Genomic DNA, 14,945 nt, shown 5'->3' with positions numbered 1-14,945 from the left:
AAAAGAAACAGATAATAACACAAACCTTTCTTTTCAGCAATCTGAGATAAACTATTAGTATAAATGAAATAAATTAGCTTAAATCAAAATATTTTTGAAACAAGGAACTATTTGAACTTCTCCCTCCCTATTTCTTATTTATGTTTCTTCTATTTTGTTCTTTGTTTATGTTCAGAGTCTGCCAAAAAATGTATACATCTGGAAAAGAAAAACTTGTATAAGTACTTTAATATTAAATTTATTGAGACATCATGAGATTAATACAAATTACCTTGGCATCTACAATTGCAAGAGGTGTGGGTGTGTGTGTTTCTCATAAGAGAAACCATGTGATATTTGAGCTTGTGTCTGACCTACTTCACTTAACATTTGTTCTATTTGTTTTTCTTATTGCTGGGACAAAATGTACAACACCCAAAGTTAAAGGAGGGAAGGTTATTTTAGCTCAGTTTCAGTTCGTAGTTGGCTGGCTCCAAAAGCAGGGTAGTATGGCAGAAGAGCCTCACAGGAGCTAAGTTAGTCCATGGCAGAGCAGGCAGGAGGCAAGAAACAAGCTTGCCTTCCATGTTTCCCTTTTTATTCTATCTAGGTATAGACCCATTTATTGGTACCAGCCATACCCAGGGTGGGCCTTCCATTACCCACACCCAGAGCTATGCTAAATCAGTTTAGTTATCACACACCGTTATCCAGCATCACACACCCATGATCTAGTCATCTCTCAAAGGTCTACGTATGACTGCATTATTAAGCTTTGAAGGAACATCAAGATCAAGTCGTAACATTTGCCTCAAGTTTATCTTTCTTTATGGCAATGTAGTACTCCATTTTGCATAAATATCACGTTTTCCTTATTCACTCATCTATTGATAAACAGATGGCTGTTTCTAAGACCTCGCTATTATAAATTGTACTGCTATAAACATGGGCATACATGTGTCCCTGTAATATGATGATTTAACTCTTTGGGGAAGATAGCTACAGGGATGATAGCTGGATCAAAATGGAATTTTTATCTTTAGTTTTCTGAGGAATCTCCACGCTGCTTTCCATAGTGGTTGTACTAGGTACTAGTTTACATTACCACCAGTAAGGCGGAAGAGTTCTTTTTCCATATATCCTCACTAGCATTTGCTATTATTAGAATTTCTGATGATAGCCATTTTTTCTAGGGTAAGATGGTGTCTCAGTATAGTTTTAACTTTTATTTTCCTGTTGGCCACCAATGATGTGCAATATTTCATGTATTTATTGGCCATTTGTACTACTTCTAAGAAGTGTTTAATAATTTTGATTGACTATATTTTGATGGGGTTTTTATTTTGAGAAGTCGTAATTTTATATATATATATATATAGTTTTGTTTTTTTGAGACAGGGTCTCAGGGTCTCACTATGTAGTTGAGACTGCCCTGGAACTCACTACATAGCCCAGGCTGGTCTCGAACTAACAGCGATCCTCCTACCTCAGCCTCCCGAGTGCTGGGATTACAGGCGTGAACCACCATGCCCGGCTATATATGTATATTTTTATTACTAATTAAACTCCAGTATTTTCACCAGTTTTTATTGCTTTTTTGGTTCCAGAATTCCATCCAAGATACTACATTTGGTGATCATATCTTCTCTTCTTCTGGTCTCTGATAATTTCTGACTTTCTTGTTTTGATGATATTGACAGGTTTGAATACAGGTTGGCATTAATCAAAACATCACTAAATTTGGGTTTTTCTGGTGTGCCCTTCAGAGTTTTTGTAAGGAAGACAATATCAAAATTAGGAGTACATGGGCTGGGGATGTAGCTTGCCAGAGTGCTTGCGTGCCACACACACACACACACACACACACACACACACACACACACACACACTGTCATCATGATTTAGACTGACCATGACCACTTGGCTAAGGTCGTTTTCCATTACAGTTACCCCCTCTCCTGCTTTTGTATATGCACAGTGGCTTCAGAATGGTTAACCTGTGCCCCCTTAAGAAACTACCAACTAGAATTAAGTGCTTATCTACGTTTCCTTTTACCTGTAGCCTCAGTTTTCAGTCATCTACAAAGGCTGCTGTCTTTTCTCCCCACTGGCATGTACAATTCTATTTTCTCTTGACATTGAAATTAGTTGTTAATACTTTGATTTCTCTTCAGACCAAATAAATCTTTTGCTGAAATTAGTTGTTAGTATTTTTAAATTTAGGAGATCTTGTATATTTGCCAGCTGCCTTCAAACATTGTCTCGTATTTCCCAAAGGCAGTGGTCACCTGGAATTTGAGACATTTCTCCCAATCCGATAGTCTTCTTCCATCCTGCTTCACTCGTTTCATTTCTTGCCTTGCCTTGAAGGCGTTTGAGTTGCAACTCTGGGTGCCTGTGGGACAGGGATGCTAAGAGTGGATGTGTCCTGGAAGCACTGTGTGACCGCTGGTGAAGTGGCTTCCGCAGTGCCATTGGTGGTCCATTAGCTGACAGAAATCTAAATTGGGTTTGTGTTTTTTTACTCCTTCAAAATAAATCAAAAAAGAAAATAACAAATCTGTCAGTGCTTGTTCTCTGTGTTGTAGTAGCAGTGACTGTGTGTTGCAGTTCAGTGCTTTTGGTAGTGATCTTTGCTAGTGTTTAGTTGGAATCCACAAAACACAGATGCCTTGGGCCAGGGAATGAATACATCTCTTTAGCACCCTAGAGCCTCTCTTCTCTTTCACATTCCTCCTCCTCACCAAATTTATCCCTTCATCCAATGAAATATCCTCCACCCCGTTTTGTTTTGGTTTGTGGTTTTTTTGAGACAAGGTCTTATTACATAGTTCAGGCAATCCTGCCTCAGCCTCCAGAGTGCTTTACATATTCTTTTTTTGTGGGGAGACAGGGTCTCACTCACTATGTAGCCCAGGCTGGTCTCAAACTCACAGCGATCCTCTTGCTTCAGCCTCCTGAGTGCTGGGATTACAAGCGTGCACCACTACCATGCCCGGCTCATTCTTTACATATTGTTTTTTTTTTTTTTTTTGGTACTGGGGATCGAACTTGGGTCCTTGCGCTTGCGAGGCAGGCCACCGAACCACTGAGCTAAATACCCGGCCCTCTTTACATATTCTTGATGTTAGTCCTCTGTGGAATAGCTGGCAAATTTTTCCCCATTCTGTAGATAATCTCTTTACTCTGTTGATTATTTCCTGTGCTGTGCAGAAGCTTTGTAATATGATATGATTCTATTTGTTGATTATTGGTATTTCTTATGCCAGTAAGGTTCTGTTCAGAAAATTCTTGCCTGTACCTAGGTCTTTAAGAGTTGTACATGTTTTATATTCTGGCATATTAAGTGGTATTCTTTTTTAACATTTAGATATCCATTTTGATTTTAGTTTAGTACATGGTAAGATAGATGGATCTAGACTTAATTTTCTGCAGGTGGTAGCCAGTTTTCCCAGCATTGTTTATTGAAGATTCTGTTTTTCTTCCAGTGTATGTTTGGGCTTCTCCGTCAAAGATCAAATAGGTGTATGTGCCTGGAGTTATTTGTGCTTCTTGTATTGTGCTCCATTGATCCACATGCCAGTTTTTGTGTCGGTACTATTGCTGTTTTAATCACTGTAGCTTCATAATATGACTTCAAGTCTGGCATTGTGATGCCACCTGCTTTGCTTTTGTTACCCAGAATTACTTTTGCTATTCTGGGTCTCTTATGATTCCATACAAATTTTTGCATTGTTTTCTCTAGTTCTGCGTGAAATGCCATTGGTATTTTGATTTGGATTGCATTAAATCTGTATATCAGTTTTGGAAGTATAGCCATTTGATCATGTTGATTCTGCCTATCCAGATACAGAATATCTTTCCATTTTTTGATAACTTTCTTAATTTCCTTTTTCAGAGTGATATATGTATCATTTTATAGGTATTTCATTTCTTAGCTAAATACTTGAGTATTTAATTTTTTTATATTATTTTGGCATTGTTTTCCTAATTGCTTTTACAATGAGATCATTTTTAGTGTATAGGAATGCTATTGATTTTTGTGTCTTTATTTTGTATCCTGTTATATGGCTGAATTTAGTTAATCCCTTCGAGGTAATCCATTTTTGGATCTTCTAAGGATCATGTTATCTACAAATAATGATATTTTGACTTTGTCCTTTCCTACACACATCCCTTTTATTTCTTTCTCTTACCTGATTGCTCTGGCTAATGTTTTGAGGACTATGATGAACAGAAGTGTTAATTGACATCCTTGTCTTGCTCCTGATTTTAGAGGGAAGGCTTTCAGTTTTTCTCCATTTAATATGATGTTATCGGGAGATTGTTCACAAATGGCTTTTACTGTGTTGAGGTAAACTTTCTATACCTATTTTCTTTAGGGTTTTTGTAAAAATCATGAATAGATGATGGATTTTGTCAAAGGCTTTTACTGCATCTATTGAGATAATCATGTGATTTTTGTCCTTGCTTCTGTTCATATGATGAATTACATTTATCTTTATTTGTGTTGAACCATCCTTGCATTCCTGGGATGAAGACTATTTGGTAATGGTATATGATCTTTTTGATGATTTGTTGCATTTTGTTTACCAGTATTTTGTTATTAAAGATTTTTGCATCTACATTCATTAGAGAAATTGGCCGATAGTTTCTTTTTTGGTTGGATACTTCTCTGGTTTTGGGATCAGGATAATGTTAGCTTCCAAGAATGATTTTGGAAGTACTCCGTCTCTCTCAATTTTGTTGAAATGTTTGAGGAATATTGGTGTTAGATCTTCCTTGAAATTCTTGTGGAAATTGGCTGTAAATCTTTCACGTTTTGGACTATTCTTAGTTGGTAGATTTTGTTTGTTTGTTTTGCTGTTTGTTACTGCTTCAATTTCATTGCCTGTTATTATATTATTCAAGATTTTTAAGTGTTGGTTCAATTTTGGCAAGTCATATGTACCTAGGAATCCTTCCATTTCTTCTCATTTCCAAATTGTTTGAGTTATATGTTTGTGAAGTAGTCTAATAATTTTCTGAATTTAAGCAGGGTCCATTATAATTTTACTTCATGTATTTCTAATTGAATTATTTTTTGTCTTTTCCTTTTTTTTTTTTTCCAGTAAGATTGCCTAAGGGTTTGTCTATTTTATTCTTTCAAAGAACCAGTTCTTTGATTCATTGATTCTTTTTGTTTATTTTTAGTCTCCATTTCATTAATTTTTGCTCATATCTTTGTGGTTTTCTTCCTTCTACAAGTTTTAGGTTTGCATTGTTCTATTTTTCTGATGTGGATATTCACTGCTGCAGCATCCCTCACAGGACTGCTTGCCTACCTGCCTGCCTGCCTGCTTTCTTTCTCTTCGCTTTGCTTTGCTTTTCTTTGCTTTGTTTTCTTTCTGATAGATGTCACTATGTAATTCAGGCTGGCCTTAAACACACTATATAGCCTAGGCTGGCTTTGAACTCACAGTGATCCTTCTGTTTCTGCTTCCCAAGTGCTGAAATTACAGGCATCACCAAACCAGGCTCAGACTGCTGTCATTGTGTCCATAAGTTCTGGTATGTTGTATTGGTATTGTCATTTAATTCTGGAAACTGTCTAATTTCTCCTGTGACCTATTCATTTGAATAAACTATGTTGTTTACTTTCCGTATGTTTGCATATATTCTGTGTTTTCTTTTGCTGTTGATTTCTAGTTTCATTGCATTATGATCTGATAATGTGCATGGCAAAATCTTCATTCTTTAGCATTTATTTAGGCATGATTTATCAGGTAGTATGTGGTGTATTTTGGAGAAAGTGCATCCCAAAAGAATGTATATTCTGTTATTGTTGGGTGAAACATTATAGTAAGTACCTAACTTACGAATGAGTTCTGTTCAAGGAGAACATTCGTAAGTCAGATTCGTTCATATGTCCAACAAGGTGCATCTTATATACCTTTGATACAAATATACAATACACCTTTGACACGAAGCATAAAAAATCCAAATTGAAGGTCCATTTGTATTTGTGAAAACTCAGATGTTCATAAGTTGGTGACTTTCTGTATATTACGTCCATTTGCTTGAAGGTTGGTTTCAACTCTGATATTTCTTTGTTGATTTTTTGTTTTTGTCCATTTGTGCTAGTAGGGTATTGCCATTATAATTGCATGGCTGTTTATCTGATCTTTTATGTCCACTTGAGTTTGTTTTATGAAGTTGGGTGTAATATGGTTGTTGCATGTATGTTTATAATTGTTATCTCTTCCTGTTGACTAGTTCCATTAACCAATATGTAATGTCTTAGGCTGGGGATTTCGCTCAGCGGCTCGGTGGCCTGCCATGCAAGTGCAAGGACCCGGGTTTAATCCCTGGTACAAAAAAAAAAAAAAAAAAAAAAAAAACAATATGTAATGTCTTTCTTTGCCTCTTTTTATCAGTGTTGGCTTGAAATTCACTTTATCTGAAAACAGCATAGCTACTCTTGCTTGTTTTTGGGTTCCCATTACATGGGTTTGTTTTCCATCCTTTGATTTTTAGTTGTGAATTTCTTTTTGTGTTAAATGTGTTTTTCGTGTACAGCATACCATTGGATTTTGTCTCTTAATCCATTCTGCTAATCTGTGTCTTGATTGGTGAGAGGAGTCCATTTACATTGATTGTCATAATTGATAGGTATTGATCTTGAAAGATCAAATTTTAACATTCTGTTGGCGGTGATCCTAGCAACTACCTCCTGGTGATGCAGGAAGAACTCAGTAACATAATGAAGACCACTGGCCCGATGTTCCGTAGATGTTAATTTTTGCCTTTAATGGTAGTGGTTTGTCATAATTTAATCATGTGTTTAGAACATACATGATTCTATCTCAGAGTTGATTAGAAATGCTAAAGAATAGACACTGTGGTTTACATGACAGGTAGCGGCTGATGAGCCTCCACCAGAAGGATGTAATTCATTTTTCTCCGTGCATGGAGAGAAGACTTGTGATTTTGGTGTCCTGGAGACCCTTCTGTTAACAGCGTCTGGAAGGTAGGTTGTGTGTTTCTTCATTTAAATCCAAGCATCTCCTTGCCCTTTTTCTGTGGTAAGTTCACCTTCTGACTTTTCTATTTTGTGGTCTCTAGGTGTAATAGTTTAGAGTATGGATTCTGGATTCAGAGTGACTAAATATGCATCTCAGCTGCACTTAAAAATAGTTTTATGTTTTGTTTTGGTGTTTTTTTGTTTTGAGACTGTGTCTCACTGTGTAATTGAGACTGACCTGGAACTCACTATGTAGCCCAGGCTGGTCTCCAACTCACAGCGATCCTCCTGCCTCAGCCTCCCAAGTGCTGGGATTACAGGTGTGCGCCACCATGCCCGGCAAAAAATAGTTTTATGAATACTGTGTATCTGGAAAGTGCCAATAAACTTAATGAGAAAGAAAAAAATAGTTTTATGAAATGGTGGGTTTTTTTTTTGTTTGTTTTTTTCTTCACCGGGGATCAAACTCAAGACCTTGTGTTTGTCAGGCAGGCACATCACCACTGAGCTGCATCCCTGGCCCAGTTTTGTGAAATGGGACAAGTAACTTTTCTTTCCTTTTCACGCAAATGGAGATAATAAGAGTGTTTGCTATTCCCATTAATTTAGTAATGACTTTATCTGCGAGTCTAAGTAGGCTTTATTATTAGGTTAGCAAAGAATACTGTGTGTATGAAAGCCATTGCCTGAAGTAATGATATTAATAGATTTAAAGTAGCCTATTTGAATGGTAATTGTAAGCTGATTCAAATATAAAATTGGTATTTTATGAGTTAGGTGTTTTTTGCCTAGCGAGTTGTACATTTCCTGGGGTGGACAGCTGTAATAGGTGTCTATTTTGCTGTCTGGCTATAGCAGCAACCCCTTTATATCCCCTCTAAAGCTGCTATGAATACGGTGTGCTATAGATGTGAGAAATGCTAATGGAAGTGTGTTGGTCTAAGTCTTCATAAGTGACATTAGCTGCCTAGAATGTGTCCTCTGCCCCTTAAATGGCATTAGTACCCCTTCCTCAGGCTGGCAGCTGATAAACAGTGTATAAGGCAACCAGCTGTGAGCACACATGGAATAGTGCCGTGGTTAAATGTGCTCACTTCAGGGAGTAACAGTGATGACTGTGTAATTCTTTAAAACTTTATTGCAACCATAATTCAGGTCTTGATAAAAGAGTAATAGTGACATCTTTCTAAGAGATAGTAGCTACTTTTTAATATATTGGCATTTATCATGTAAGACTTTGTTCTTGGTTTTAAATTTATACAAGTATAGTTTACTTTTGCAAGAGGCATCATTCCGTTTTGCTCATGTAGGTGTACCTCAATATTTTTAACACATGCATAAAAACCTAAGTAAGAATGACTTACTGGTGCATTGTCAGGTCCTTTCAATCCTTTTGCTTTTTCATTTTTTTGCTTTTGTAAGGCTATTAATGGATATCTTTGCCTTCTGTCAAATAGTTTATCATAGTAGAGATTGGTAGGCCACACATTAAAATCCATTAAAGTCTTGATGCTTCCCCAGAGAAGATTTTTTGGTTTTCTTTTTTCCTTTTTTTGGAAAAGTTTAAAATTTTATAAGAAAAACTGAAATGTTACAACTACTGGAAGAGGAGAGAGGAGAGAGGAGAGTATTATAATTGTCAGTTTATATGCTCAAAGTCATCCTCTGCTTTGTGCATTATTTGTACTTATGTTTCAGATAAAATAATAATTCTATTCTATATGATAAAAAAATACTACAGGCTTAGTACTGTGAGATTTGGGTATGTATTCTTTTTCTACCTCGGTTATCTTTTCTCTTTTTGGTACTGAGGATCGAACTCTGGACCTTGTGCTTGTGACACAGGTGTGGAACCACTGAGCTAAATCCCTGGCTCTCTCCTTTTGTTTTTGGTATTGGGGATTGAACTTGGGTCCTTGCCTGTGAGGCAGGCAGTGGTGGCTAAATCCCCAGCCTCTCTTTTTTAAAAAATACATTTAATTTAATTTAATTTTATCCCATTCCCCCCTAAAGCCTCCTCACCTTGACTTGGTTTTCTTTCACTAGGGAGTGGTAACAATTGTTATACAAGTCTGTATTTTATAATTAATGTTTGTGTAGTATACTTTTAGTTTTTGCAGTCACAAGCAAGACTCACATGACAATGTTCTAAGTGAAAACTATTTGAGTGTAATATGATTTATATTAGTATACTTGTAATCTTAAATTATCATAGCTATACTTGACATTTTGTCTGGTTTTGTTTTAAGTGCTTAAAATTTTTTTACATTGAAAATTTTAAAAATTGTAACATTTATTTCCAGACCCAAACCTTTATTGTTCAAAGGAGATCACAGGTATCCTTCATCAAATCCTGAAAGCCCAGTGGTGATTTTCTACTCTGAGATAGGCCTTCAAGAATTTTCTAGTTTCCACCATCAACTTGTATCAAAAAGCAATGCAGGCAAAATCAACTATGTGTTCAGACATTATGTATCTGTAAGTATTGATTTATTTTACAAGTGTTTTGAATATTCATTTGCCAAGCATGACTTTAGAATATCAGCTAATAATTTCCCTCATGAAATAATTGTTATTTGAAATGCTTTTTAGAGAAATTCAGTACTTTTTATCAGATCTGAAATGCCATTGCCTTGCTTGCCTTTCTCAAGAAATGTGAATTATATGCAAGAAGTGACCTAATTTTGCCAAGCCTGGTGGTGCATGCCTGTAATCCTAGCACTTGGGAGGCTAAGGCCCGAGATCCAGGTTTGAGGCCTTCCTAGACTACATAGCGAGTTCACGGCCAACCTAAGCTACATAGTGGGAGCCTGTCTCAAAAAAAAAGTGGCCTGATTTTATTTCAAAATTATATATATAAAATCTCTTCTAAATTTAATGTAGCCATGATAATACAGAATTGATTCTTGAATTCAGTTTCTTTTCAACCCTTTTTGTTTCTTTATTGTTTTTGGCACCCTTTCATTTGATGAGAGGGAGACAGTTTCTAAAAAGGAGTGAAGGGCCAGGGATATAGCTCAGTGTTGCCACTGCCTGCCTTGCAAGTGCAAGGTCCTGAATTCAGTCCCTGGTACAAAAAAAAAAAAGGTGAAATCAAACAGAATTGCTTTAGAATTAAGTGTGTAACCCTTAGCATTTAAAATATTTATGATTATTATAAGTTCAGTCAATATTAGGTGCCTAGACTATACAAGTCAAAAAATTTATATGAGCTGGGCGTAGTGGCGCACACTTGTAATCCCAGCACTGGGGAGGCTGAGGCAGGAAGATCACTCTGAATTTGAGACCAGCCTGGTCTACATAGTGAGTTCCAGGTCAGTCTCAACTACATAGTGAGACCCTGTCTCAAAAAAAAAAAACCCAAAAAATTTAAATGACAATTTGAATGAACAGAAACAAATGTATTGCAGTGCAGTTTTTGAAAACTCCTCTTTTGCCTCTGAACCCCAGGCCCATTGCCAGTATTAAAGGTTAAAAGTTTTGAAGGGCCGTCATCATTTGGGGTGGTGGTGAGCCTGTGGCACATGGTCAGCCTAATTCTAACAGAGCATTTCATGTTTGAGTCACACCAGTTTTCAGACTTGCTGTTTCTGTTCTGCACTTTCTTTTTCTCATTCTCTATGTCCTCATATAGTTTGGAATCCTTGCCCTTTCAATAATCCATTGTGAAAAATTCTGATTTTATGTCTTTCTGGGAATTCTCATTTCCACAGTTGGGACAAGATACAAAATACTAACAAAACTAGGATTTGTTTTTAGAGAGGAAAACAAACTTTGAATTGATTTTTGGAAAATTGAATACATTTTTAAATGGTAGGTTATGTGCTGCTGTGATTGTTGGTGTTTAATAAACTCTCTTTATACATAGTTTCTATAAAAAGTGATATTTTGATTGCACAATCACAGATGATGTCTACTACATGCAGTGCTGACAAGCCGTGTTGAGCATGTTGTAACCATAACAAGTTAGGTGGTGATGGTGAAATAATTGCTCTGTTTGCAGAATCCCAGGAAGGAGCCAGTGCACCTCTCTGGCTACGGTGTGGAGTTGGCCATTAAGAGCACTGAGTACAAGGCCAAGGACGATACTCAGGTGAAAGGTGAATTTGTAAAAATAAGACCAGTATGTTTTCTGTTACTGTGAGTTAAGGGGAATTTGTTTCTATCATGAAAAAGAATAGATTTTGGAGAATGATGAGCCTATGCTTGAATCTTGTTCTGTTTTATTTTTTGAACTTAGAACATTTTACTGTGGGTTCTTCCTGTTGTAATACTATAGGGTTTTGAATTTATTATATCAGTTGAGCTTTATATGCTTTTTTATTTCTTTTTAAGCTCATTTAAAACAAAAATGCTCAGTTTGGGTAATGAAAAAAATGGTTAATAAGCTAATACCTCATCATCTTTTTCCCCCTAAAATAGTTATATTTAGGATTAATTTGCCTAACTGCAAATTCTTCAGAATTTTGTCTTTGAAAAATTCTTTGTCCATAATATTAAAAGCTATTAATTTTGAAACTTTTAGCTTGTAAAATTTTCTAAAGTTTAAAATAAAAATATATTCTTTCTGAGCACATCTGTAATCCCAGCACTCTGGGAGGCTGAGGCAGTAGGATTACAAGTTTGAGCCCAGCCTGGGCAGTTCAGTGACTTAACGAGACTTTGTCTCAAATTAAGAAATAAAAAAGGCTAGGAACGGTAGTTCAACATAGCCTCTGGTTTCAGTACCTAGGACTATTCAAATAAACAAACAAGGAACACAAGGACTATTGAAACACATTTATTTAAAGATCTTTTGCAAACATTAATTAAATGTCATTAAAATTTCGGGTGTTTCTGACTTTTACATTAGTCAAATGTTACAAGGTTAAACCATTTTCATTTCTAATCTGATCCGTTAGACATGTATTTACTATCTCTTTATAGGAATTGAGGTAAATACTACAGTCATTGGTGAAAATGATCCCATTGATGAAGTTCAAGGGTTTCTCTTTGGAAGGCTAAGGTACGTGTGTAACGGTATATCTACCCTCTGTTCTCCAGGCTTCCTTGCATTCTTAGCGTCATCTTTCCATTACTGACTGAGGTATTGACATACGTAAATCTACATGGAGAAATACCCACTTTTATTGTCATGTTTGTATTTCCAGGTATTTTGAAACATGTTATTTTTTTTCTCATGCTTTGCTTTGTGTTGTTTTCGTAGTGCTGAGGAGGTAACCCCGGGCCTCTGGCACTGAGCTGTATCCCCAGCCCTAAACACATGACACTGTGTCCTGACTGTGGTTTAAATTGGTTATAGTTTTCCCTCATTTGATGGCATAAAGTTGGATGCTGTTTTTTTTTTATTGAATAATGGGATAAGTTAACTTCTTTCATGTAATTTTTTTCTCAAGGGGAGAAATAATGTATTTTAAATTAGAGTAGTCTTGGTTGTTTATTCTAAACATCTGAAAAAAATATGAAAGATGTGATTGTTGAAGTGCATTTTATAGACAGCATTTTTTGTCTGGCACTGGAGATTGATGCCAGGCCCTTGCAGTTGGCTCCACCACTGACCTTCATCCCCAGTCCCCCTTTGTTTTTCTTTAGTTTTCTAACCCCAGGTTGTCCAGACTGGCCTCGGACTTGTGGTCCTTCTGCCTCCGTCTTCCAAGTAGCTGGGATTACAGATGTGCACAATAATGTCTGGCAAGGAATTGAAAATATTTTTGATGGTGGAATTTTTAAAGTTTCATAGATGTATAACCGTTTTATAAAAGTATTGTAATATTTTGTAGCTGAGAAGTTGTCTTAGCTATTACTTTTTGCGGGGGGATTGAACTTTACTTTTTGGGGGATTGAACTTAGGCCCTTGTGCTTGTTAGGCAGGCAGCAGAACCACTGAGCCAAATCCCCAGCCCTTTAGCTATTACTTTTATTTTTGCAGTTATTTTGTTCTGGCTTGATAATTTTGCAGAGCCCTGAATTCTTCTTTACGTAGAAATTTTAATTAGCACATCTGCAGTGTGCTTTTATTATTTATTTTCAGTAGACTACATTCATGTATAGAGTGTATACTGAAGGCAGTTTCATGCACATCAGCCTTGACATTTGGCTAAATGAGATGATTTAATCAGGTTATGTTTTAGTTCAAGTTGAATTGCTATTGACACCTTGAGTTACTTCTATGCATATGTACATTTCTTATTTATCAGCAGGTTCTATTTTATTTATTTATTATAGTTTTACAGTACTAAGGATTGAATTGAGGACCTTCTCAGTGAGCAACATCTCCAGCCTATTTTTGGGGGGGATACCAGAGATGGAACTGGGGTCCTTGTGCTTGTGAGGCAGGCAGTGGAATCTCCAGCCTTTTTAAAATGTTTACTTTTAAAATTTTGAGAGCAGGTCTTGCAGAATCACCAAGCTGCCTGATGGGGCTCAAACTTAGCGTCTTTGTGCCTCAGCCTCCTAGAGTGCTAACGTCACCACGACACAGCCCCTCATCAGCTTTGGTGTCATTAGTGTGTAGTCAGGTACCACTTTTATTTGATCCACCTTTTCATAGTCTTTTGCGTATTCATATTTGTAGGGTTTTTGATAGCATGATGTTATGCATTTTCAACATAAATATATTACGTATAACATTGAAGACATTTTCCTTTTGGACATTCAAAATAGCTATTTAGCTATCCAAAATAATTGAACCATTTTTGATGTTTTATTATGGAGAATGTTGTGGTAACTAGGTTGTTTGAAAGTGAAAGACCTGAGTGAATATTTATGTTGGCCGCAGGTTGCAGCTAAGAAATTGAGTTTCTGGCATTTGAAAGAACAGAACTCCTCTCAGCCATCTGTCTGTCTGACCTAAATGTTATATATCTCTTTCTCTGGTAACTGTTTTACTGCTTTGAAATGGTTTGTACACTATTTCCAGATAAAACCTTACAATTGTGTTTAGTTTGAATTGTGTTCATGTGACTAAAGGATTTAAGAGCTTGTAGGCTGAAAGAAATTCATCTTGGGACTGACAGCAATTGCTTGTTTCAGTTTTAGTTTTGGATTTTAAAATATCTGTGAAAAATATGGAGAACAATATATACCCATGGGCTCACCACCCAAATTGACTGTTGATAGATACACTGCTTTGCTATCCCAAAGAACTATTTATCAGAGTTTCTATGTTTCTCCAACATAAGGCTTCTTTTATTTAAAAATAGAACGGGTGAATAAAGCACTACAGGTAAAGCTCAAGTCCCACCTATACCTGCTTTTAGTCTCCTTACCCTCCATTAAAGAATCACTATTCTAGTGATTTATCTTCTGTTTTCAAAGAAAAAAATGTAAAACTAGAGTTGCATGTTAATATTGCCCACATATTGAAACATAAGTGACTTTTAGCACGCTGGGTACCTGCATACCTAAACTTCAACAATTAACACATTTAAAACATTGTTTTTAACACAAAAATTCTGAAATACATAAAAGCATTAATACTATATATAAAACTACAGTTAAAATATCAGTTTTCTGCAAGCATATAAAAACATGAGATGGGGCCAGGGATTTAGCTCAGTGGCTCCGCTGCCTGCCTCACAAGAACAAGGCCCCAAGTTCAATCCCTGGTACCGAAAAAACAAACCTGAAAACATGAGGTGTTTCTTGGAGTTTCAAGTTACCTCTTCAAAAAACGATCTTGCTTGAGTATATAGTCTTTCTCCAATAATCTGTATGAACTTTGTTCTCTCAAGAGGTCTATTTTCCAGGTACTTTATAAGATCCAGAAAATGGACCCAACAATTATGCCCTGCAGTTATGTTATAACAGCTTAATTGCACATAATGCTGTAAAGTAGATTTGGAAGAACTTCCCAACACTTTGGTGTATGTTCTTTAGGGACTTCTAGAAATAACAGAGATGTAAGTCTCTTCAATTTCCATTTTGCATTAAAATGAACAAATCTTTGATTCTGGGCATTTAT

General features: G+C 36.3%; 1 protein-coding gene across 4 annotated transcripts in view; it reads left to right on the top strand.

Annotated features, from left to right (window-relative positions):
- The window catches only part of Uggt1 (UDP-glucose glycoprotein glucosyltransferase 1), a 129,598-nt gene that overhangs the window by 31,241 nt on the left and 83,412 nt on the right, over window positions 1-14,945 (top strand). For all 4 annotated transcript variants that reach the window (XM_010637631.2, XM_010637630.2, XM_010637632.2 and 1 more), the window contains exons 5-8: window positions 6,876-6,988; window positions 9,286-9,460; window positions 10,986-11,082; window positions 11,909-11,987. In XM_010637631.2, coding sequence (XP_010635933.1) covers window positions 6,876-6,988; window positions 9,286-9,460; window positions 10,986-11,082; window positions 11,909-11,987 — 464 coding nt within the window. The remainder of the gene's footprint in view (window positions 1-6,875; window positions 6,989-9,285; window positions 9,461-10,985; window positions 11,083-11,908; window positions 11,988-14,945) is intronic.

Source organism: Fukomys damarensis, unplaced genomic scaffold (assembly GCF_012274545.1).
Source record: "Fukomys damarensis isolate Sample0158 unplaced genomic scaffold, DMR_v1.0_HiC HiC_scaffold_29, whole genome shotgun sequence".
NCBI classification, from domain to species: Eukaryota; Metazoa; Chordata; class Mammalia; order Rodentia; family Bathyergidae; genus Fukomys; species Fukomys damarensis.
The sequence above is the reverse complement of the archived record's forward strand: the minus strand, read 5'-3'. Positions and strand labels throughout refer to the sequence as shown.